General features: G+C 38.9%; 1 protein-coding gene across 1 annotated transcript in view; it reads left to right on the top strand.

Moving 5' to 3' along the window:
- The window catches only part of lactb2 (lactamase, beta 2), a 39,785-nt gene extending 13,156 nt beyond the window's left edge, over positions 1-26,629 (top strand). The window contains exons 3-7 of the mRNA XM_059982647.1: positions 1,201-1,327; positions 3,225-3,403; positions 6,855-7,003; positions 19,026-19,107; positions 26,125-26,629. Coding sequence (XP_059838630.1) covers positions 1,201-1,327; positions 3,225-3,403; positions 6,855-7,003; positions 19,026-19,107; positions 26,125-26,165 — 578 coding nt within the window. The 3' untranslated portion in view covers positions 26,166-26,629. The remainder of the gene's footprint in view (positions 1-1,200; positions 1,328-3,224; positions 3,404-6,854; positions 7,004-19,025; positions 19,108-26,124) is intronic.
- The last annotated feature ends 366 nt before the right edge of the window (positions 26,630-26,995 follow it).

Raw genomic sequence — 26,995 nt, 5'->3', positions numbered from 1 at the left:
AGCCCGACACCCGCCTCAGGCCCCAACACCCTGACATTTTCAATCTACCCCAGCACCTAAATCATCTTCCAAATGTTGGGTTCATTTGCTTCGATATGCTCTAGGACCCGGACCCTGCGCCTTGAATTGGCGTGAACCCAACCTTTCCAAATCAGCCCAGCACTTAAATTGTCATCCAAGTATCTCATTCAGTTGCTTTGATGCTCTCTGGGGCCTGGACCCCACCATCTCAATTTGGCCTGTCCCCAGTCTTTCCAATTCAGCCTGGCGCTTGAATTGACCAAACCCTGTCTTCCTCACTCTTGGCAACAGGCTTGCCGCCTCGCCTCACCTCGCCTCAGTTCTGCCACATCAAATTGCCTCCAAGTTCAAAGGGAAGTTACAGACTATCATTTGCAATGATCACTTACCAGAAAAAGGGTGATTAACAAAGTATTTTCCTTTGTCATCCAATTTTTAAATGGGCATTGAACCCATTTACCTCACAACTTTTTTATTTCTGTTTTATTTCCACTACTTATTTTAACTAATAGACTTAATGTAATTCAGTTTTTTACTCTATATTTATCATGTATTTCATTGTACTGCTGCCATAAAGTTAACAAATTTCACAGCATGTGCTGGTAATATTAAATCTGATTCTGATTTAGTTGTTTTCCTTGTTTCATTTGCCACCAGCCAGAAATCACCAAATTAAACCGGACATTTGTTTGTATAATATGAAAAAAGACAGGAGGAAATCACATGCACAGTGTTTCTCTACTTTAATTTTCCAAGATTCTATATTCTTCTTCAAATTCTCTGAAGTCAAGTGTAATATTCTATAAGGAAATTCCAGAATTTATGGCATGCAATGGCAGTGGTCAGTAGAATCTTAAAATAAATGAAATATATTTCTATTTGACTATTCAGCATTATTTGTATAACTCTGGAATGTTATGTGTGATTTTAAAATGGTACTTTAATTTGAAAAGGCTGACATTCATTTGTCTATATTATCTGAAAACATTGAACGTGGACCATTACAGCATAGTACAGGCCCTTCAGCCAACAGTGTTGGGCCCATGAAAACATGTGTCTTGTGCAGATTTATTTTTGAAATGTATTTTGAGTTTGTATTATCAACCAGGTCTGCAATATCATCTTAGATTGTAAATTAATTATATTTTCTTTTGTCAATATTTGATTATATATTATAAGGTGGCAATGTTCAGATTAGCAAACTTCCACGCAAACCACCTGAGAAAGAAATGATTGGACAAGGTGAAGCCCAATATACATATCTAAAGGATGGAGATGTGTTGGAGACTGAGGGAGCCACACTAAGGTATTCACAATTTTAATGAGGACATTGTAATTGCTTTTTACATTTGTAAACATTTTCATTTGACATTAGAGGTTCTGATTCAGTTATTTACCATTAACAGCAAAATGCAGATTTTTATAAAATGAAGAAATTGAAATAGTACAAGTAATCAGTCACAGTGCGTTACTTGTTTACTTTTTTATTGTTTACACAATTTGTTCTTTTATTCGCATTTGGGTGTTTGACAGTCTTTGTGTAGGATTTTTTGTGCATTCTGTTGAGTTTCTTTGTTTTGTGGCTGCCTGCAAGAAGACACATCTCAAGGTTGTATATAGTCTTCATAGTTTGATAATAAATCCATTTTGAACTTTGAACCTCAGTACAGTACTGGGGCTAGGAGAAACAGCTTAGTCTGAAGATGAATGTAGGGGATGAATAGAAATGTACAAGTGTTTGTTGTTTACTTTTCCTCTCAAAAAAAACTTTCATCATAAATTCTCTCATCCATATTCTTAGCCATTCTCTAAAAGTTGACATTTCATGTGGCTTTTATGGTCCCACTGTGCCTATGTTGGAAAAGGAATCTCTGATTAGGTTTATGTTTTATTCGTATTCCCTTTCTGCTCCAAGCTCCACTATGTGTCCATTCCTGGACTAAATACTCCTCAGTTCTTTGGCAACTTTTGTCCAGGTTCTCAGTTATATATTCTCTTTCCACTCATGATTTACTGGCAAAACATACACATTCTGCTACTGTTAATATGCTTATCCCCCATTTAAACAGTTATGATCTGTCATTAGTCATGCTGCTCCATTAAAACCTCCTTAACCATGCACATCTTGATTTGCTGAACCATATTACTGGGTTGACTGAAACTTGTATTTTCCAGACTTTATTCAGGAATATGAAAATATCTTCATTTTTTTAAATAGAGATTGACATTCAACCACACTCCTTTTGTCCATCAGCCAAACGTCTCCAAGTACTTCTGCTGCCCTGGTTCTGAGAGCAGTACTAGCTTTAGGTTCTATTGTACATTGTTTTTAGCTGTTTCTCTTTTTCTGGTTGTTGCTCTTTCCACATAGAGTTGTGCTTGAGAATAAAACTAAGTCTGAGCCTGTTTATTATACATTTTATTTTTGATACCCAATCTAATCTAAACCAAATGCTAAGAGTTTGATTAGGTCAAGCAAGCATATGAGAGGTTTTGAGGTGATGAACGGTTCGGTGGGGGGGGGGGGGGGGGGGGTGGAAATAACCAAGCTGTAATCAAGATCTATTCAATCCAAAAGCTTTCAAAGAGTTACCTGGGGAGTGTTTACTAATATGCCTCTTCCTAAATCCCCCTTCATTACCATAAAGCAAGCTGTTTTGATCTGCCTCTTTGTGATCAGCCTGTTACCTATGCATTTGCTCTGGATCCAGGTGTTCAGTTGCAATACCTTCCCTGCTGGGCTTAGACTCTGTATCTGGACCTGGACTGGCAACTGAGCCATAACAATATCTTTGAATCTCTTGTTCCACCACTGTTCAAAACAGCTCTTACTAATGTTAGGTAACTCACTGAAGTTAAATAACATCTGTTAATGAATGGTGTGCAGCTTGGGTGGAGTGACAAGAAAGCTATTAGCAACTTAATGACAAATCTGCGCAAACAAAAGGTGGCTCAGGTTCGTCATGATTGATCCTACCTGAAGAACAGTTTAGAGAAAGCATTATTTTTTGCTTTGGTAAAGATATTAGAATATTATACTTGAGAGGCTAGGAGAATTCAGCTTTTCATGAATCAGTTTTTCTGTAACCCAGAAAACTGAAGATTATGCATTATATCTGTGACACACTAGTGTTCTCTAAAATAGTGTTATGAAATTCACATATCTATAAATGAGTAGTCTGAAATGATATTTTTGCTACCAGGGCTATTTACACGCCTGGACATACAAGTGATCATATGGCATTGTTACTTAAAGAGGAAAATGCTATATTTTCTGGAGACTGTATTTTGGGAGAAGGTACAGCTGTATTTGAGGACTTGTATGATTATATGACTTCATTGGAAAAATTACTAGACATTAAAGCCGATTTAATATATCCAGGTGAGTGGATTTCCCCAACTGCTTTGCATTATAAATTACTGAATTTTAATGTCAATAAAATAAACAGATGAGTTATTAGAGATAAGGTTATCACTACAAAAGTTTGAACTGAAAAGTACCTATGAACCTAACTATTCTGGTTTGTCATTAAAAATGCATAATTACCTGATACAATTTATCTGACCCGCTCCAGAGCACCACTTAAGTCATCAAAGTAGACGTAGGTGATGATGGAGGGAAAATTCTTGATTTGAATTTAACAAGATCCACTGAGTAACGAGTTTGTATCCATTTAGCATGATCAGGACTATTTGTGTAATGTTTTCCTGTTTGAATTGCCTACAGAACTTTGTGTTCTAGTCACTTGGGTCTAAATACCATTGGACTGTAGAATCAAATCCCAGTAGCTGAGATCTTGATTGGAGAGAGAAAACTGAACAAAGAATGGGAATAATTAATGACATAATCATTTGCATGAAGCATTAATAGCTCCCATTTAAGCGAATATTGCTTAATTCCGTTCATGTCTCTGTGAAATTAAATTCAATAACATTTTACTTGAGAAATGAGCAAAACCATCAAAGCTGATAGATTCATGTTGAAGATTAACTTGTTTGGTAATGAATGTTGCATCATAAGACCATAAAGACATAGGAGCAGAATTAGACCATTCAGCCCATCGAGTCTGCTCAGCCATTCCAATCATGGCTGATCCCATATCCCACTCAACCCCATAAACCTGCCTTCTCGCCATATCCTTTGATGCCCTGACTGATCAAGAAATGATCAACTTTTGCCTTAAATATACCCACGGACTCAGCCTCCACCACAGTCTGTGTCAGAACATAATCTCTAACTATTCCATAGATGTTCCTTGCCTGTGTTCTGCCGTTGACTTAACGTTCTTTTAAGTAACCTAGCAAATAAATAAATTCAGCAATGGTTGGAAGTTCCTGACATCACATTCACATGTCACTGAGCAAGGTGCCTTTGAGGAGCTCTTTCAGCTTTTCACAGCTTGAATGTTCTGATGGGAAAACTAACTTTGTGCAATAAAAACTGATTCCTGTGTTTATTCCAGGACATTTTTGTTTAAACCAGCTTAGATGCGTGTGATACAGGATCTTCTGTTATGTGTGCTGAGAGTAATAGTAATGATCAATAATTTCTATTGTTGGTCCATTTCTATCCGATTTTCTGTGATTACCCTTCACATCTTGGATATTAGAAAGTTGGAACTTTGGTGCACTGAGATGTGGGTGAATGAGAAGTGCCCTGGTAATCCGTACATTGTTGACAGGGATGAGGTCTCTGAGTAGTAGCTTACTAAGGCTAAGGAGAAGACCAGTATGTCAACTCCCTAAAATCCATGTTAAACATTTCTGGAAAGAACTAGTGAGGAAAGCAAGGGCACAAAATATACTCTTGGAGAGAGCAAATGAAATGGGAGGAGGAAGTGAGAAGAGGGACAAGAAGGAGCAGGTGGGGAGAAAAATGTTAGGGGCCAGTGGGAATAGAAGAGTGAACTGGGGTATTTCATAGGAAAGAGGGAAATTGCTTGTAAAATACACTTCATTGGTCTATGTTGGTTCCAACAGCTTCTATATTTAAATACTTCACAAAGTGTGGTATATGTGGCATTGCTTGTTTCATGGTATATTCTATACAGTATATTCTACCCATGTTTGTTTGTACATTTCAAGGAGTCTCTATTTAATATTGGGAAAAATTCCAAGAACCCGCAGTGGGAAAACATTTTATACATTGGGTCAGAAAAGTCACCACAGGTTATGGTACATGTCAAGTGTATATTTTAAACAAGAGAAAATCTGCAGATGCTGGAAATCAAAGCAATACACACAAATTGCACGAGGAACTCAGCAGGCCAGGCAGCATCCACGGAAAAGAGTAAACTGTCGAGATTTTGGGCCAAGACATCTCGACTGTTTACTCTTTTCCATTGATGCGGCCTGGCCTGCTGAGTTTCTCCAGTAGTTTGTACGTATGACATGTATATCTTAATGGGTTTTCAATCTACTTATTCAGAAGAGCACAAATGCAAAATAAGCATCTTGGCTAACTCTGTTCATAAAACTGGTGGAAAATATATTGAGCAAACATGAGGAAATCTGCAGATGCTGGAAATTCAAACAACAACACACACAAAATGCTGGGCCAGCATTTTGTGTGTGTTGTTGTTGGAAAATATATTGACAGTCCTTAATATATCCTACCCACGGACATTCAAAAAGATAGAAAACATTAAGTAACAAGTAACTAAAATTCTAAACACACAAAAATGTTCTTGTTTGTTTACTGGCAAACTCGAACAAGCCAGTGCTGGTAACCCCCTTGAATTCTTACCCTTGTATGACACACCCTCCAATCAACCCAATAATCATGTTCCACAAAGTTGAAGAAATGTATTCAATCCTTTATTGGCAATTAGCAAAACAAATAATCTTGAAGCAATGCAATTTCTGAAACTAAGGCTAAAGATATTAAGCATACTTAATTGAAGTTAATCAAAATTGAGTACAGTTAAATGATTTCACATGTAATTAAACGAAGTTAAGCATAACAAAAGATATGACATATAACAAAAGATAGTCCTAGTACTAAACTGCCGAGAACAAAGAACAAATACGGAAGTAAATCTTACACTTTTACCACACCCCCCATGTGACTACCATAATAAACGTGCAACACAGAATACCACTGCAGACAGATACGTGGCTCCTACACTTGTTTCCTCATCAGTGTTTTGATGAAGATGGTACTTTTGTTGCAGGTCTAACCTGTCATTGGCCTTTCTAGCAGATTTCCCAGAATTTATGCCATCACAGCATGTTTGGAAAAGGTTGCCAGCAGTTCAGTTTGCATTCTTGTGTTCTTGTATGATTGTCATGAACTTGGCACTTGAGCTTGGATTCTGCACAGAGGTGTTGGATCCAGGCTTGTTATATTATGTGGAAAGAGCTAACAACAGTGATATATTTTCATTCCAGTTTAACCAGACTGTATTTAGTAAGGCGATGTGGTTCCTTGTAATCATTAATACAGTGATCTATTCTGATGCCAGATAGTTACTTTGTAAAGACTGAGTCACAAATCATTGTCAGGATTGGAAAAAACGAGTTTAGAGCAAAATAGAAACGTTTATTCGTGATCTGCAGAGGGAGGCAACTTTTTTTACATTGAACTCACCTGTGACGTCTTCTGTAATACCAATAATGTATTTGAACTCCTAAAATAAACCTTTAATATAATCTTTTTCAACTAATTGTTCTTCTCAGATTTTATATTTTCAAATTATATACAAAACAGAAATGCCATAATCTAGCTAGCTGGTTGAGATCATAAATAGCATTCAGTATATGGCCATGTGTTATCTGAATGAACAATTGAAATACTGCTTTTTTGATTTTTCACGCCCTATTTTGCATTCCAGGTCATGGTCCAGTTGTGCAAAATGCTTCTGATAAAATCAGAGAATATACATTTCACAGAAACTTGAGAGAACAGCAAATTTTGAAAGCTTTTCAAGAGCATCCTGGGAAGTGTTTCACCCCAGTGGAACTTGTTAAAATTGTGTATAAGGTAACCTTTATTTTTACATGCATGCTAATCTTCTGTTTGTGTTCTTGATAGAAAAGGTTTTAAATTATGTGATTTAAAAACTTACTTATGAAGTCACTATCCTTCTGATTGAGAACCATACAAGATATTATAGCACAAGCCAGAGCAGTGGGAATGGAGACCAGGGCTGTGGTGTACTCCTTTTGCATGATGTGGGCAGTCCAGGAGACCTGCAGTGTCCCTGATGACTACCCCTGCGAGAAGTGCATCTGGCTGCAGCCCCTAACAGACCACATTACGGAACTGGAGCTGGAATTGGATGATCTACAGATTATTCAGGAGATAGAGAAGTTGATTGACAAGAGTTACAGGGAGTTATTCCCAAGTTGCAGGACACAGTAATGGGGTATCTGTTAGGAGTGTGAAAGGGAATAAGCAGTCAGAGCAGAGTACCCATGTGGCTATTTGGAGCAAGAAGGCTGCGAGTGAACGGCTAAGGATTTCAGGAATTAAGGCAGTTTTACTACTTGGGGTAAAAGAGAGGCAAGACTGCACAGGCACATGACATCAGCCAGTATAGTGGAAAAAGTTTAAAAAGAAAACTGCCATATCCAGTGGGCAGCGGAGTGAGAGGTAGCAGAGCGATAGGGCTTTGGCTCAACAGGCTTAGGCGGTAACAAGGCTAGGTAAGTCTACCTGTGTTAATTGCGGAAAGGAAGTAGTATGTGTGTGAGGCCAGTTTTCTGTGCTCGGTGTCAGATGTGGGAGGTCCTTGAGTCCCAGACAGCCATATCTGCACCCAGTGTGTCAAGCTGCAGCTCCTAAGGGACTGTGTTAGGGAGAGCGAGGAGGTGATAGAAAGGAGTTATAGGCAGGTGGTCACACTGGGGCCACAGGAGACAGTCAAGTGGGTAACAGTCAGGAGAGGGAAGGGGAAGAGTCAGGTACAAGAGAGTACCCTGGGTGTACCCCTTGACAATAAGTACTCCTGTTTCAGTACAGTTGGGGGGAAACAGCACACCTGGGGGAAGCAACAGTGGCCGTGCCTCTGGCACAGAGTCTGGCCCTGTGGCTCAGAAGGGTAGGGAAAAGAAGAGGAAGGCAGTGGTGATATGGGCCTCTATAGTTAGGGGGTCAGACAGGTGATTCTGTGGATGCAGGAAGGAAACTCGGATGGCAGTTTGCCTCCCAGGTTTGCATCCAAGATATCCTGCAGTGGGAGGGAGAACAGCCAGAGGTCGTGGTACATATTGGTACCAATGACATAGGTAGGAAAAGGGAAGAGGTCCTGAAAAAAGACTACAGGGAGTTAGAAAGGAAGTTGAAAAGCAGGACCACAAAGGTAGTAATCTCAGAGTTACTGCCTGTGTCATGCGACAGTGAGTATAGGAATAGAATGAGGTGGAGGATAAATGCATGGCTGAGGGATTGGAGCAGGGGACAAGGATTCAGATTTCTGGATCATTGGGACCTCTTTTGGGGCAAATGTAACCTGTACAAAAAGGATAGGTTGCACTTGAATCCCAGGGGGACCAATATCCTGGCGGGGAGGTTTGCTAAGGCTACTGGCGAGGGTTTAAACAAGAATTGTTGTGGGGTGAGAACCAAACTGAAGAGACTGGGGAAGAGGCAATTGGCGCACAAATAGAGAAAGCTTAGAGATAGTGTGTGAGGGAGGATGGGCAGGTGATAGAGAAGGGACACGCTCAGACATGTGGTTTGAGATGTGTCTATTTTAACGCCAGGAGTATTGCAAACAAAGCGGATGAGCTTAGAGCGTGGATCAGTACTTGGAGCTATGATGTGGTGGCCATTACAGAGACTTGGATGGCTCAGGGACAGGAATGGTTACTTTAAGTGCTGGGTTTTAGATGTTTCAGAAAGGACAGGGAGGGATGCAAAAGAAGTGGGAGCGTGGCACTGTTGATCAGAGATAGTGTCACGGCTGCAGAAAAGGTGAACGTCATGGAGGGATTGTCTACGGAGTCTCTGTGGGTGGAGGTTAGGAATAGGAAGGGGTTAATAACTCTACTGGGTGTTTTTTATAGGTTGCCAATTAGTTATAGGAATATCGAGAAGCTGATAGGGAAACAGATCCTGGAAAGGTGCAATAATAGAGTTGTTATGGTGGGAGATTTTAATTTCCCAAATATCGATTGGCATCTCCCTAGAGCGAGGGGTTTAGATGGGGTGGAGTTTGTTAGGTGTGTTCAGGAAGGTTTCTTGACACAATATGTAGATAAGCCTACAAGAGGAGAGTCTATACTTGATCTGGTATTGGGAAATGAACCTGGTCAGGTGTCAGATCTCACAGTGGGAGAGCATTTTGGAGATAGTGATCATAATTCTATCTCCTTTACAATAACATTGGAGGGATATAGGAACAGACAAGTTAGACTAGTGTTTAATTGGAGTAAGGGGAATTGGGAGGCTATCAGGCAGGAAATTGGAAGCTTAAATTAGGAACAAATGTTCTCGGAAAAGTACGGAAGAAATGTGGCAAATGTTCAGGGGATATTGATGTGAAGTTCTGCATAGGTACCTTCCAATGAGACAGGCAAATTATGGTAGGGTACAGGAACCGTGGCGTACAAAGGGTGTAATAAATCTAGTCAAGAAGAAAAGAAAAGCTTACAAAAGGTTCAGAGAGTTAGGTAATGTTAGGGGTCTAGAAGATTATAAGGCTAACAGGAAGAAGTTTAAAAAGGAAGTTAGAGAGCCAGAAGGGGCCATGAGAAGGCCTTGGCGAGCAGGATTAAGGAAAACCCCAAGGCATTCTACAAGTATGTGAAGAGCAAGAGGATAAGATGTGAAAGAATAGGACCTATCAAGTGTGACAGTGAGAAACTGTGTATGGAACTGGAGGAAATAGTAGGGGTACTTAATGAATACTTTACTTCAGTATTCACTATGGAAAAGGATCTTGGTGATTGTAGTGCAGACTTGCAGCAGACTGAAAAGCATGTGCATGTTGATATTATGAAAGAGGATGTGCTGGAGCTTTTGGAAAGCATCAAGTTGGATAAGTTGCTGTGACCTAATGAGATGTACCCCAGGCTACTGTGGGAGGCGAGGGAGGAGATTGCTGACCTTCTGGCAATGATCTATGAATCATCAATGGGGATGGGAGAGGTTCCGGAGGATTGAAGGGTTGCAGATGTTGTTCCTTTATTCAAGAAAGGGAGTAGAGATAGCCCAGGAAATTATAGACCAGTCAGTCTTACTTCAGTGGTAGGTAAGTTGATGGAGAGGCAGGATTTATGAACATTTGGAGAGGTATAATATGATTAGGAGTAGTCAGCATGGCTTTGTCAAGGGCAGGTCGTGCCATACAAGTCTGATTGAATTTTTTCAGGATGTGACTAAGCACATTGATGAAGGAAGAGCAGTAGATGTAGTATATATGGATTTCAGCAAGGCATTTGATAAAGTACCCTGTGCAAGGCTTATTGAGAAAGTAAGGAGGCATGGGATCCAAGGGGACATTGCATTGGGGATCCAGAACTGGCTTGCCCACAGAAGGCAAAGAATAGTTGTAGATGGGTCATAATCTGCATGGAGGTTAGTGACCAATGGTGTGCCTCAGGGATCTGTTCTGGGACCCTTACTCTTAGTGATTTTTATAAATGACCTGGATGAGGAAGTGGAGGGATAGGTTAGTAAGTTTGCTGATGACACAAGGTTGAGGGTGTTGTGGATAGTATGGAGGGCTGTCAGAGGTTACAGCGGGACATTCATAGGACGCAAAACTGGACTGAGAATTGGCAGATGGAGTTCAACCCAGATAAATGTGAAGTGGTTCATTTTGGTAGGTCAAAAATGATGGCAGAATATAGTATTAATGGTAAGACTTTTGGCAGTGTGGAGGATCAGAGGGATCTTGGGGTCCAAGTCTATAGGACGCTCGAAGCAGCTGTGCAGGTTGACGCTGTGGTTAGGAAGGCATATGTTGTATTGGCCTTCATTAATCGTGGAATTGAATTTAGGAGCCAAGAGGTAATGTTGCAGTTATATAGGACCCTGGTCAGACCCCACTTGGAGTACTGTGCTCAGTTCTGGTTGCCTCACAATGGGAATGATGTGGAAGCCATAGAAAGGGTGCAGAGGAGATTTACAAGGATGTTGCCTAGATTGGGGAGCATGCCTTATGAAAGCAGTTTGAGTGAACTTGGCCTTTTCTCCTTGGAGCAACAGAGTCTGGCTCTGTAGATCAGTAGCAAAAGAGAAAGAATAGGCAAACACTTGATAAGGGATTCGCTGGTTAGTGTGACAGATAGTGATTCTGTGGATAAGAACAAGATTCCCAGATGGTTTTTACATTAAAAGAGGTCGAAGAAGCTCTAGGATCATTTCAAAGTAATAAATCCCCAGGAGAAGATGGTTTTCCGCCTGAATTTTATAAAAAGTTTAAAGATTTATTAATTCCTCCTTTTATGGAGTTAATACATCAAGCAGAAAGAAAGTAATAAACCCAGAATCTTTTTCGACAGCTATTTTAATAGTATTGCCAAATAAAGATAGAGATCTTTTAAAGCCAACATCATATAGACCTATTTCTTTGTTAAACACTGATTATAAAATAATAGCAAAAATCTTATCTAACAGATTATCTAAATACTTACCAAAATTAATACATATGGATCAAACAGGATTTATTAAAAATAGACAATCAGCAGATAATGTAACTCAGTTATTTAGTATAATTCATTTGGCTCAAAAGAGGGAGGAAATGAGTGTGGCAGTTGTTTTAGATGCAGAAAAAACATCTGATAGATTGGAATGGGATTTTTTATTTAAGGTATTGGAAAAATATGGGTTAAGAGTATCTTTTATAAAATGGATTAAAACCTTAAATACTAATCCCAAAGCTAAAGTAGTGACAAATGGTCAAATTTCAACACCATTTCAGTTAACAAGGTCAACTAGGCAAGGTTGTCCATTATCACCTGCTTTATTTGTGTTGGCGATAGAACCATTAGCTGAATTAATTAGAATGGACCCAAATATTAAGGGTTTCAGAGTTAATCAGGAGGAATACAAGATTAACTTATTTGCTGATAATGTTCTGCTTTACTTAACAAACCCATTGCACCCGTTGCGTAAATTATCCTCTAGATTAGAAGAATATGGGAAAATATCAGGTTACAAAATAAATTGGGATAAAAGTGAAATTTTACCTCTTACTAAAGGAGATTATAGTCAATGTCGATTAATAACTCAATTTAGATGGCCAACAAATGGTATAAAATATTTAGGTATAAGAGTTGATAATGATATAAAGAACTTATATAAATTAAATTACTTACCATTATTGAAAAAAATTCAAGAAGATCTTGATAACTGGATGATATTACCAATAACATTAGTAGGTAAAGTAAATACCGTAAAAGTGAATATATTCCCTTGACTACAATACTTATTCCAATCACTACCAATACAACTACCCCAGAAGTTTTTTCAAGAGTTAAATAAATATGTGAGGAAGTTTCTTTGGAAAGGTAAGATGTCAAGAATATCGTTGGAAAAATTGACATGGAAATTTGGTCGAGGAGGGTTACAACTTCCAAATTTTAAGAATTATTATAAAGCAAATCAACTTAGATTTATTGCATCTTTTTTTGAGAAAGATAGACCGGCATGGATTAGAATAGAACAAGATAAAATAGGAGAAAATACACCAGAAGATTTTATATATAAATGTGAATCTAAATGGATACAGGAAAAGAAAGAATCTCCTATATTAAAACATTTGATTGACTTATGGAATAAGATAAATGTTGATGATGAGACAAAGAAATCTTTATTAGCAAAGAGATCTTTAATTCAAAATAGACATTCCTTTTACAATAGATAATCAACTTTTATATAATTGGTTTCAAAAAGGGATTAGATATATAGGAGATTGTTTTGAAGGAGGCATATTAATGTCATTTGATCAATTAAAGAATAAAAATAAAGTATCAAACAACACTTTTTTGTTACTTCCGATTAAGGGCTTATTTAAGAGAAAAATTAGGTCAAACAATGTTATTGCCAAAATCTAATGAAATAGAGACTTTAATTCAAAAAGGAAAAACTAAAAAATGTATTTCTTGTACGTATAGCTTGATTCAAAAACAGGCAATTAAACAAAGAATCCATAAGTCAAGACAAAAATGGGAAAGTGACTTGAATATTAAAATTGAAGAAACAAATTGGTCAAGACTATGTCTTGATAGTATGATAAATACAACAAATGTCCAGTTAAGATTACTGCAATATAATTTTTTACATCAATTATATATTACACCACAAAAAATAAATAAATTAAATCCAAATTTATCTGATCAGTGTTTCCGATGTAACCAAGAAATCGGTACTTTTTTACATTCTACTTGGTCTTGTTCTAAAATTCAACCTTTTTGGACAAATTTAAGAGTTTTATTGGAACGCAATTCCACATAATCCAATATTATTTTTATTAGGCGATATTGAAGGGATAAAATCAAAACCCAAATTGAATAAATATCAGAAAGAATTCATAAAAGTTGCACTGGCAGTAGCCAAAAAGGCTATTGCAGTTACTTGGAAATCGGATTCATACTTAAGTATAAATCGTTGGAAGAATGAAATTTCCAGCTGTATTCCACTTGAAAAAACTACTTATAATTTAAGAGATAAATATGAAACATTTTTGAAAATTTGGCACCCTTATTTACAAAAGACAGGATTAAATATATAGGTGCTCCGAAGATAAAATAATTGGTTATTTGGGGAAAGAAATAAATATATATACTAAAGTTATTATGAACTCCGTGGAGCATGTGGGGGTCTTCCGATATCCAGGCACTCTCTCTTTCTTTCTTTTTTTTTCTTTTTCTTTTTCTTTTTTTCTATAGGGATGTTGGGGGGGGAGGGGGGAAGGGTATATACTTTTTTCTTTCTGTAATCATTTGAAAACTCAATAAAAAAAGTTTAAAAGAAAAGATTCCCAGATGGTATGTTGCCTCTCAAGTACCAAGGTCAGAGTCATCTTCGATCAAATCTCTTCTTAAGGAAGAACAAACATCGGCACCACCACCGAGCACTCAAGCGTGAGCAAAGCAATAGCAAAGATGCAGACTTGCAGTTACCCCAAAGACTTTGCATTTCACCTCGTATGCGACATATCACAGGTTCTGTCTCTCTCCCTAATAAGGGAGAAAGAGGTGTCTCCATTTTCCCAGCAAGCAGGGAGGCATAACAACCAGCTTGCAGATTTATAATGTTACAAGTCCACCAGGTAGCTTTTTTCAAGCTCTGTACCCAAAAAACAGGGCACACAACTGCAGATTTTCTAACTCCCCTGACAACATATGGGTCTCCTGTCGTGACACCGACCCTCGATCCATCCATCTCCAGAGCCTTGAGATCAGGCTTCCGAATCCGAGCCAGTCTCTTAAGCCGAACAACAAAGGTCAGTTGTGAAACCCCGAGAGCGGGTCCCATTCCTGCAAAGAATCGTGGTCAGCGTGTAACTCCAGGTCAGGGTCTTCAAAAGAACCCTGAAAGGGAAAAATGGAGATACTAAAGATGGAAGTAGAACTGTTTCCAAAGATGTAAGCAAAGGAGTTGCTGTTAGGTGCCTTTAACCTTCCTAAGCTCCACTTTCAATACTCTTGTAATATTTGTATATCTGTGCACTTGTAATGCTACTGTGACACTGTAAGTTCCTTTGAATTCGATAAGGTATCTATCTATCTGTATAGTTCAATGCAAGAAGTGTTGTAGATAAGGCAGATTAACAGTACATGAATAAACTTACAGAATTATGGCATTGTAGCCATTTGTGAGCCTTGGTTGTGAGAAGAGCAGCACTGGCTGCTCAGTGTTCCATGATTCCGTTGCTTTAGACATGATAGAGGAGGAGGTATTAAATGGGGAGGGGGGCATTATTCATCAGAGGAAATATTACAGTGCTCAGAGAGAGCACACTGGAGGACTCATCTACTGAGACAACATAGATGTAACTGAGAAATAAATGATGACCACATTAACAGAGTTTATATTATATAACTCCAAGTGGTCAGTGGGATTTAGAGGAGCAATTTGGCAGAAGGATAGCAAGCAGTTACAGGAAATATAAGGTTATGACATACTGTAGGTGATGTTAACTTTACATATATTGACCAGGACTCCCATACTGTCAAAGGACTGGATGTGATACTTTGTTAAGTGTGTTCGGGAAAGTTTCCTTAATCAATGTAGAGGTCCCAATGTGAGAGTATGATGCTGGATCTTCTATTAGGGAACAAGATAGGGCAGGTGACTGAAGTGTATGTAGCGAAACACTTTGGATCTACTGATCATCGGTCCATTAGTTTCAAGATAGTTATGGAGAAGATGGGACTGGTCCTTGGGTTGAGACACTAAACTGGAGAAAGGCCTATTTTGATGCCATTGGAAGGGACCTGACAGATGTGGATTGGGATAGGTCATTTTCTGTCAAAGGGGTGCCTCATTAATGGGAAGCCTTCAAACTTGAGTTCAACTTGAAATTTGATAAGGAGAAAGTAAAATCTGATGCAGCAGTATTTCAGTGGAGTAAAGGAAATTACAGTGGTATGAGAGAGGAGTTAACCAAAGTAAATTGGAACGAGCTGCTGGCAGGGATGACAGCAGAGCAGCAATGGTGTGAGTTACTGGGGAAAATGAGGAAGGTGCAGGATAGATGTATTCTAAAAACAAAGAAATAATCAAATGGCAAAATAGTACAACCGTGGCTGACAAGGTAGGTGAAAGCTAATGTAAAAGCAAAAGAGGGCATACAACAAAGCAAAATTTAGTGGGAAGATAGAGGATTGGGAAGCTTTTTAAAAACCTACAGAGAGCAACTGAAAGTATCATTAGGAGGGAAAAAATGAAATATGAAAGCAAGCTAGCAAACAATAGCAAAGTGGAAAGTAAAGCTTTTTCAAGTATGTAAAAAATAAATGAGATATGAGAGTGGATATAGGACCGCTACAAAATGAGGCTGGAGAAATAATAACGGGTCAAGGAGATGGCAGGTTAACAAAATGAGTATTTTGCATCAATCTTCACTGTGGAAGACACTTTTAGTGTACCAGATATCAAAGGGTGTGAGGGAAGAGAAGTGAGTGCAGTTACTATTACAAGGAAGAAGGTGCTCAAAAAACTGAAAGACCTAAGGGTACGTTAGTCACCCAGACCAGATGAACTACACCCTAGGGTTCTAAAAGAAGTAGCGGTAGAGATTGTGGAGGCATTGGTAATGATCTTTCAATTATCATTGGACTCTGGTATGGTACCAGAGGACTGTAAAATTGAAAATGTCACTCCACTCTTTAAGAGAAGAGGAAGGCAGCAGAAAGGAAACGATAGACCAGTTAGCCTGACCTCAGTGGTTGGGAAGATGTTGGAGTCAATTGTTAAGGATGAGGTTATCGAGTGTTTGGTGACACAGGATAAGATAGGACAAAGTCAGCATGGTTTAAATCTGTGTGTATAAAGGAGATGCACTGGATGTTGTATATTTGGACTTTCAGAAGGCCTTTGACAAGATATCACACATAAGGCTGTTTACCAAGTTAAGAGCCTATGGTATTACCTGAAAGATACTGGCATATTTAGAGCATTGGTTGATTGATCAGAGCCAGCGAGTGGGAATAAAAGGATCCTTTTCTGGTTGCCTGCCAGTGACTAGTGGTGTTTCGCAAGAGTCCGATGTGGGACTGCTGCTTTTTGTGCTCTATATATCCATGATGTAGATGATAGAATAGATTACTTTGTTGCCGAGTTTGTAGATGATATAAAGGTTGGTGGAGGTGCATATATGTTGAGGAATCAGGTAGGCTGCAGAAAGACTTGGGCAGATTAGGGGGATGGGCAAGAAAGTGGCAAAAGAAATACAATGTTGGAAAATGCACCATCATGCACTTTGGTAGTAGAAATAAACATGCAGACTGTTTTCTAAACGGGAAGAAAATCTGAAACTCTGAGATGCAAAGCAACTTTGGAGTCCTTGTGCAGAACAACCTGAAGGTTAACTTGTAGACTGAGTCGGTGGTGAGGAAGGCAAATGCATTTATTTCAAGAGCCTAGAAAACCAGAACAGGGATGTGATGCTGAGGATTTATAAGGTAGTGGTGGGGCCTCACCTTGAGTATTGTGAACAGTTTGGGCTCCTCATCTAAGAAAAGATTTGCCAGCATTAGAGAGGGTTCAGAGGAGTTCACAAGGATGATTCTGGGAGTGAAAGAGTTACCATACAAGGAATATTTGAAAGCTCTGGGTTTGTACCCACTGGAATTTGGAAGGATGAAAGGGGATCCTATTGAAACCTTTCGAATGTTAAAAGCCCTAAACAGAGTAGATGTAGAAAGGATGTTTCCCATGGTGGGGGAGTCCAGGATAAGATGGCAAGTGTGGGGCGTCCATTTAAAATGAAAATTCAGAGAAATTTCTTTAACCAGAGAGTGATGAATTTGATGAATTTGTGGAATTTGTTACCACAGGCAGCAGTGGAGGCCAGGTCGTTGTGTTTATTTAGGGCCAATTGATAGGTTCTTGATTGGACACGGCATCACAGAAAGAAGGCTGGGAAGAGGGGCTGAGGATGAGAAAAAAAGGATCAGCCATGATTGAATGGTGTAGCAAACTCAATGGGCCTAATGGCCTAATTCTTCAGGTCTAAATTTATAATCAAATTCCATATGTATCATCATATTCCACCTTGAGAGTTATTTTCACTGTTGGAATTCTTGATAATAGCGTAATAGGCCCATTATCTTCAACTGTAGTGTCACTGACCTCCTGCCACCACGTCAGAGTTGGTCTATTTGCTAATGATTGTAAATTGTTCAGATAATTTCTATATAATTAACCAGTCCATATGTGGCAAGTCCTGGACAACATCCAGACAGGGACTGAAAAATAGCAAGTACCATTCATACCACATGGGTGCAATTGTCATCAGCAAAGAGACCTAATTGCCTTTCCATCATGTTAAACCTTAATATTTTTGTGTCTTCTATCACCTGCCTCCTGATTAAATGGAAGGTTATCAGGATAAGTGATTTAAATGTTTTGGTTACTGGAATGTACCAGAAACCACCTGTTCTAATGGCTGTTGGGTCACATCCTGAGTTTTTAAAAACTGAGCATCAGCTTAAATGCCTATCAGGAGCATTATATAATCAACTCCTCTTAGATGTTTGAGTATAGGTGGAGAAATTCTACGGGGGGACCAAACGGACTGCTTGCTTTATTAAACTGACCTTACCATGTATTATTTGGAGAAAGCACTGAAGCAACACATTAGACCGCCTGTAGCTGCATTTCCAAAACTTGTACCTTCCACTGCAGCAGGCACCAAGAACCCCATATCACCCTGTCGTGAACATACATTAGTGTTCCTTCATCGATGTTGGGTCAATAAAAAACTGAATTACGAAATGCCAACAAAGTTATTGGGGCACCTTTCTCTCACAAAATGGCTTAGTTGAGAAAGTGACCTGTAATTACCCTTGCAACTCAAACAGAGTGGTAAATGTTGAATTTACCACAAACACATACTCTCTAGAATATTTTATTCAATGGATGAAAAATGAATGCAGCCTTGCTAGATATTGTAGGGTATATGTGGCATTTAAAAAATCTTTTCAATGACTTTTAACAATGTACAGTATAATGATTTAAAACTATCTATATTTGTGTAAGATGGTTCCTAACCATGGCCTGGTTGTTAATTCTCAACAGTTCTTGATCATGATATTTATTGTTATGCTAATATTAACTGCAGGGATCTCTACATTGTGATATTGATCGTGCCAAAAGTATTTAATTAACTATAAAGTATTTTGGTTGTAAAAGGCACATGTAAGCATTTATTTATCTGCTAGTTTCTCAGGTTAAGGGTTTCAAATAAGAATATATTAATCTGTTTATCAAAATAAAGTCATTTTATATGTTCTCCATTAGATTTAAAAAATTGAATTTGGTGTTTATTTTTCCTTTAGAAAATGTCTAAGAACAATGCATAACCTGTGGTTTGCTTTGCCAATAGGATACCCCTTCTCATCTGCATCATGCAGCTGAAATTAATCTTACGCACCACCTGAAAAAGTTGGGAAAGGAAGGAAAACTGAGTGAGTGTTAAAACAGTGAAGATTAAAAACATTCAAAGTGTCAATACTTTTTCTAATGGGCATTTGGGTGCATTTATCATACAACCTGCGAGCAGAGTCTGCCAAGTGATAGCCTAGTTATGCCTTACTCAGAAAAAAAGATTGCTGACTACTAAGTCTGGGACCAAATCTATGTAAATACCGACAGCTTCCACAAGATGATAGATCATGAGATTTTGTTAGCTAGAGCAGGGGTGGGCAAACTTTTTGACTTGTGGGCCACAAAGGGTTCTAAAATTTGACAGGGGGCCCGGACCAGGAGCAGATGGACGGAATGTTTTGGTAATACACCTCATAAGAGAAAATAAAATATCATGGGATATGTAGAAAACAATTGAAAATGAACAAATGCATTACAACAAAATATCTGTCTTTGAGGTCCCATGGTATTTAGCTATTTATTGAAATGACTTTTAAAACACTGAAAATTAAATGAATAAAATACAGCTTTTTTTAATAGTAACAGTTATTATTTTAAAGCACTGAAAATTCTGTTATCCTTCAAGATATTATCATCATCACTCTCCTCCTGACTGTCTTTATTTCAAAAACGGTAGGAGATGCAGGTCTACTTGTCCTGCTCCTTCTTATTCAATTGTCCCCTGTGCTAAAACTCAACAACGACCAGCACAAAGACAGAACACCGACAGCGCGCCAGTATGTGGAGCACGTTATTTGATCTGGAGCGCATTTTTTATTTTGAGAACGTACGTGCACCTGCGCACTACTCATGTCCATCACTTAACAGAAATGACATGTAACATGTAAGGCTTATTGAAAAAAATATTTTCAAATGCATTTTTTACATAACACAACGAAGAAACTTATTTTTACTTTCAGTGGGAACAGTGTTGTTGGTCTCCCTTTTTAGCCAGCGCATCAAAGTCTGGATTTAGTTTTGTTGTGGCGATTCTCAGGATGGATCTGAGGTGTTGGTCAGTTAACTTGGATCTGTGGCTGGCTTTGTTGATGTTCATGACGCTGAACGCCTGTTCACACAAATAGGTCGAGCTGAACAAAGAGTAAAGCGCAAATGTGGAGTAATACGCTGCACCTCAACAAAGGTCAATGTGTAGCGGTGTGCTACGTGCGCTAAAATTACGACACGGAGTCGGTAACTGCAGTCAAAGAAAAAAACTTTATTCGAAATCCCCAGCCTCACTTTTAAGCCTCCCTGAACCTGCCCCCCGTGGCGCAGAGGCTCCAAAGCTCTGTGCTCGCAAATCCCCGCAGGCTATCTCCCTTAGCCGGAACACTGACTAATTGTGAGCCTGTTCGGATGTGCCAGGAAATGGGTCGCCACAAATGTATATAGAGTGCGTCATCTATTGGGAGAACACCAGAATTGCGGGGAAAAAACGTTAACAAGGTTTATTAATATAATTTCATCAAGTTCTGTGGGCCGGATTAAAAAGCTTAACGGGCCGCATATGGCCCGCGGGCCGTAGTTTGCCCATGCCTGAGCTAGAGTCAGTTCCGTATTGGAACTGCAGTCTATCAGCAGCGCATTATCTAGAATGAAACAGTTGTGATTTGGTAAAGTCAGTATGTTTTAGAAGAATTATTTTGATTCATGTTTGGAGAAAGAGGCTTTTGAAAAAGATGGATTCTGATATTTCAGTGAGACTTTAAATGGTCTAAGCTTGTTGTCAGTTTCCTCTTTTACAGGAGCTGCAAGCCTTTGCTGATTTAAAGGGTGCATTGGAGTCTGGTCCAGAAGGTTAAGTTGCTTGGTATTCAGGATGAAATAACCGATTGGATCAACATTGGCTTGGTAGGAGAAGTCAGAGAGTGATGGCAGATGGTTGTCTCTGATAACGGCCAGTTAACAAGTGATGTGCCGCAGGGACTGGTGTTGTGTCCATTGTTGTTTATCATCTATATTAATAACTTAGTTGATAATGTGCTAAGCTAGATCAGCAAATTTGTGGATTGCACCAAGAGAGGTGAGAGTGGATATTGATCACTGGTAAACAATGCTGGTTGTTAACGGTAGAGGTAGTAATGGGGAGATTGAAATGGTGGACAAACTGAATAAGTATTTTGCATCACTCTTCACTGTGGAAGACACGAGCAGCATTGTGGAAGTTCCCAGTGTCGGGTTATGAATGTGTAGTTACCATAACTAGAGAGAAGTTTCTTGGGAAACTGAAAGGTCTGAAGATAGATAGGTCACCAGGACCAGATGGTGTACACCCCATGTTCTGATAGAGGAGGCTGAAGAGACTGTAGGGGCATTAGTAATGATCTTTCAAGAATCACTGGACTCTGGAATGGTTCCAGAAGGCTGGAATATTGCAAATGTCACTCTACTCTTAACAGGGGAGAGAGGAAGAAGAAAGTAAACTATAGGCCAGTTAGCCTGACCTCGATAGTTAGGAAGATGTTGGAGTTGATTATTAAGGATGATATCTCAGGGTACATGGAGGCACATGATAAAATAGACCATAGTCAGCATGGTTTCCTCAAGGAAAATCTTGCCTGACAAATCTGTTGGAATTCTTTGAAGAAATAACAAGCAGGATAGACAAAGGAGAATTGGTTGATGTTGTGTACTTGAATTTTAGAAGGCCTTTGACAAGGTGCCACATGAGGCTGCTTAACAAGCTATGAGCCCATGGTATTACAAGAAAGATTCTAGCATGGATAAAGCAATGGTTGATTGACCGGAAGCAAAGAGTGGGAATAAAGGGAGCTTTTTCCAGTTGGCTGCCAGTGACTAGTGATGTTCCACAAGAGTCAGTGTTGAGACTGATTCTTTTTACATTATATGTCAATGATTTGGATGTGGAGAATATGTTTCCTGTGGTGAGAAAGTCTAAGACCAAAGGGGACAGTCTCAGAATAGAGAAGCATCCTTTTGAAGTGCAGATAAGGAGAAATTTCTTTAGCCAGTGAGTGGTGAATATGTGGAAATCTTTGCCATAGGCAGCAATGGAGTCCAAGTCTTTATGTATATTTAAGACAGAGGTTGTTAGATTCTTGATTGGTCAAGGCGTGAAGGAATATGGGGAGAGTGCTGGAGATTGGGGCTGAAAGGAAAATTGAATCAGCCATGATGAAATGGCGCAGCAGACTCAATGGTCAAGTGTCCTACTTCATCTCCTGTGTCTTATGGTCAATGATTGGGGACATAGTGGACAACAAGGGAGGCTATCAAGGCTTGCAACATGATCTTGATCAGTTATGAAAATGGGATACACGTCACATGCTGGTGATAATAAACCTGATTCTGATTCTCTAGCAAAGAAACAAGTAATGAGGGGTATAGCACCCTGAGAAGCAGAATGATGAGGCACATCAGCAACTAGAACTTGTAGGTGCTGTACTCTAGAAAATATGCACTTTGTCATAACTAATAATGGGCCAATTTGTCTTCCACACTAAATTAGGTGGAATTTTGTCTGAAAAAGAGAGCAAAAATGTTCAAGTTATGCTGGATATTATGTGGGATCGCAGCCATGAATATTGTAGCCAGTGAAGAATCAGGGCACAGGAGACTGGGGCTGAGAGGGAAATGGATCAGCCATGATGAAATGGTGGAGCAGACTCGATGGATCAAATGGCCTAATTCTGCTCCAATATCTTATGGTCTTATGATAGGTTGCCGTGTCCATGAAGCAATTTTATTCTATACAATATTTAAATAGGGTGACTTAAATGTAAAACTGAGAAAATTAACAATTTGAGTAAAGTCAAAGATGTCAGAAGCTTTGTGAACAAGGAGCGTAAGCAATTCATTCATTTTAGCTGTATGTAGGACACAACTGCAATTGTGTAGGATACTTCATACACTTGCGAGGTGTTTAGTTTTCCCTGGCAAGATCACATCACATAGTTTCCATATAGGAGATGTGTATTCTTATTATCTCCTATTCCCTAATATACAGGAGAAGCCAGGAGGCACACTGAGTTAAGACCAGAGTCTCAGAGGATGCCGATCATTCCCATTCCTCTACTTCCCACTCACCTATCCATCAGCTGCACCCTGAGTCTCCTATCACCAGCCTTCATTAGTGGGTAATGTACTGCAGCCAATTAATGCTCTAACATCACTAGCATGCGGGCGGATTTACACTCCCGTCATAGCACTGGATCCATCCTCTCCCTCACCCTGCTACATTAATCTCTGCCTTCAGGATCACTGCAGTAACTTGCCAAGCCTATTTTGACAGCAATTCATAACCTCTGATATTTAACATACAGAAGGGTGAGGTACCTACCACCTCCAAATAACTTATCATCCGTATTTGGGTGTAATCTGTTGGCTTCCTTGTAGCTGCCAGATTGAAATCTAGAACCCCCTCTCTAACATCACGTGATAGTGTTTCTGGTAGTTATTCTGTTTTAGATTTCTCACAGCTGCAATTATTTTTAGTACAAATACAGTAGATTCCGATGAATTGGGCCATCAGTTAATCGGGAAACTGTTTATTTGGAACATCTATTAAAGAACAATAACTAAATTGAGAAAATAGCCAGGATTACCTTTGTTTACTTGGGACATTATCCTGCTTAATTTGAGGACTAGAATATATAAGCAAGGATGTAATGTTGAGATTTCATTGAGCACTGGTGAGGCCTCACTTGGAGTATTGTGAGCAGTTTTGAACCCCTTAGGAAAGGACATTCTGGAACTGAAGGGAGTTCAAAGGAACTCAGTTCACGAAAATGATTCCAGGATCAAACAGTTTATCGTATCAAGAATGAGGGGTGACCTAATTGAAACCTATTGAACGGTGAAAGGCCTTGATAGAGTGGATGTGGAGACCATGTTTCCTATTTGGATGTGAAGAGGACACAGCCTCAGTATAGAGGGGCGTCCATTTAGAATGGAAAGGAGGAATTTCTTCAGCCAGAGGATGTTGAATCTATGGAATTTGTTGCCAAAGGCAGCTGTGGAGGCCAAGTCTTAATGTATATTTAAGGCAGAGGTTGATAGATTGGTCAGGGCATGAAAGGATACAGTGGGAAGACAGGAGATTGGGGCTGTGAGAAAAAATGGATCAGCCATGATGAAATGCAGAGCAGACTCGATGGACCAAAAGGTATAATTCTGCTCCTATATTTTATGCTTGTGGTCTTAATTGGGGCAGGAGGCTTTCCAAACTGTTCCTAATTAGATTCGGTCATATGCACTTGAATGATCGTAAGGCACTACACCATGCTTGGAGCAATCAGTTTTCAAACAGCATTAGTTGCGTTTGTTTGTGTTCAAAAAGCAGCGATTTTAGTTGCTGATAATTGATAAGAAATAAAGACCATTCAAACCACATAATTAAGCATTCAGGCTCGGAGATGCCAAAAATGCAAAAACGGTTAGAAGTGAAAATGAGATCATTTCACTATTTCATTGAGTTAAGAATTACAAAGAATTTGAAAGTATCGACAATTATCTTGAATGTTACAATGAAAATGAAGATTTGAAGGATACAGTTCTCTATAAAGTAGTATGAAGGCAGTCCATTATAGAGTCATAGAAAACTACAGCAGAGAAAAATGCGCTTTAGCCCATCTAGTTCATGTTGAACCATTTAAACTGCCTAGTCCCATCATCCTGCATCTGAACCATAGCCATTCATACCCCTCCCGTGCATGTAGCTATTCAAACTTCTCTTAAACATTGAAATTAACATTGCATCCACCACTTCTGCTGGCAGTTTTTTCCGCATTCTCACCACCCTCTGAGTGAAGAAGTTTCCCCTTGTTACCTTTAAACATTTCACCTTTCAACTGCACTGGGTGTCTGCACTGACTTTGTTCATTTACAGTCAAATAAAAGAAAATGGCAGATGGATTCCTCCATTGATAACCATCAGGAACTAATATACCTACAGCTTTACCACATTGTAGTTTTGGTAGTATTCTAATTTGTTCTGTTATTTCATTTAAATGCAGTAGTTGTTACTTAGTTAAGTGGTAGTTTTTCTTTTTAATATCTTTCAACTATTTCCGTGAAACTTTGGCTAATTGGGGTAACCATGTAATTGGGCCCAAATATACTGGTCCTGATGTGTTCCAATCAACCAAAATCCACTGTATTCCAATTTTATTGATTATAGTTTTGTTATGTTAGCACCAAGAACTCACTTCATTTTTGCAATTGAAATATTCATCATCATCATTATGTGACGTGTCGTATAACGTAGGCGATCATGGTGACCATGATTGTTCTTGGCAACTTTTTCTACAGAAGTGGTTTGCCATTACCATTTTTCGGTCAGTGTCTTGACTTGACGGGTGACCCCAGGCATTATCAATACTCTTAATTAAGAGATTGCCTGGCATCCGTCGTTGCATAACCAGGAGCTATGATATAAACCAGCTGCTCATATGACCATCCACCACCTGCTCCCACGGCTTCCCATGACCATGATTGGGGAGCTAAGCAGGTGCCCAAGGGTGACCTGCAGGCTAGCAGAGTAAAGGAATGCCTTACACCTCCTTTGGCAGGGATGTATCTCCACGTCACCACACAAATTGAGACATTAGCTGAGTCTTATAGGCTAAGATTGCATATTTATTCACTGCTATGTACTAAATTGAATGATCTGTGCAGGAATAATAGTACTGCCCTACAGTTTAACTTTATGACATAAGAAGGGAGGAAAAGAATTGTTTGTGTCTACTGACCTGCTTGAAGTGTCAGGAGATATGTCATGTGTAAAGTCAAATCACCAACACAATTGAATAGGCATGTCATTTAAAGTCACTCATGAAAAATGGTAATTTAGACAATGGAAAGAGGCTGTTACTGTGACACTTAATAGCAAGAGTTAATGATTTATCAAAGGAAATAGGAAAAACTGGTAGATAAGTATTATTTTCCATCAGTAATTTAGAAATGTTTAGTGTGGTAGCCTGAGTGCGAAGCTTCAGGATATTATTGAGTTAGTGACTGTAGTTTTGCAGTTTTAATGTCAGTTTCGTGTTTTTTGTATTATAAATGTTGATCAAAATTCCTATAATGTCTTGCAGGTCATGATAATGAAATCCAGAAGTGGAAAAGTAACTTGTAATGGAAAAGTCCTTAGTAAATGGACAAAAAGGGACCCTGTTCTTCAGATACATTTGCTATATTTTTTTAAGTTTTGTTTTTGAAGTACTGATTTGCTAGGTTTAGTAACTAAAATATGAAAACAAATATACAGGAGTGGAATATCCACAGGGATTCTTCTGGCAATCTGTTGTAACACTGGAGAAATTATGAGCACTATTCTGATATTATACGTCGAAATTTCGGTAGAATTTCATCAAGAAAGCACACCAGGAAATTGAACTCTCATGGTTTTCTAATGAAGTGAAATGATAATTTGCATAATGGTTTGCATGTATTTTTTCTAGATCACTGATCACTATTGGTTTACAAGATAATATTCATTGAGCAGTGGCATACAATAAACATATTATGCATAATGTATTAAGCATTCTATCTATTGCCATTATAAATCTATATGTAACATAAAATCTGGGATTATATTTCTTCTAAGGATACAAGATGTTTTTGCTATTTGTTGAAAGGTCAAAAACCATTGGACAAAAATATCTTTTCTCTTCCATTGTGTCCTGGTTTGGTGCACACATATTTAAAAGATAAACTGGTTGCTTTGCAGAAAAAAAACCTATCTCTTTATGAGCAGTGTACGAGGAATGCATATTCAGGGACAAGATCAAACCACAAGCATGACTGTGGACTGCATAGCCCTACTCAGTGTTCAATACCATCATCCTTTCACAACTAATCAACAAGCTTTAAAACCCAAGTCACTGTGCCTTTCTCTGCAACATGATCCTTAACTTCCTCATTTGGAGAGCACAGTGCAGATCGGAAATAACATCTGCTCCTTAC

Source organism: Hypanus sabinus, chromosome 1, assembly GCF_030144855.1.
Source record: "Hypanus sabinus isolate sHypSab1 chromosome 1, sHypSab1.hap1, whole genome shotgun sequence".
Lineage (NCBI taxonomy): Eukaryota > Metazoa > Chordata > Chondrichthyes > Myliobatiformes > Dasyatidae > Hypanus > Hypanus sabinus.
This window is presented reverse-complemented; position numbering and strand designations above follow the sequence as displayed.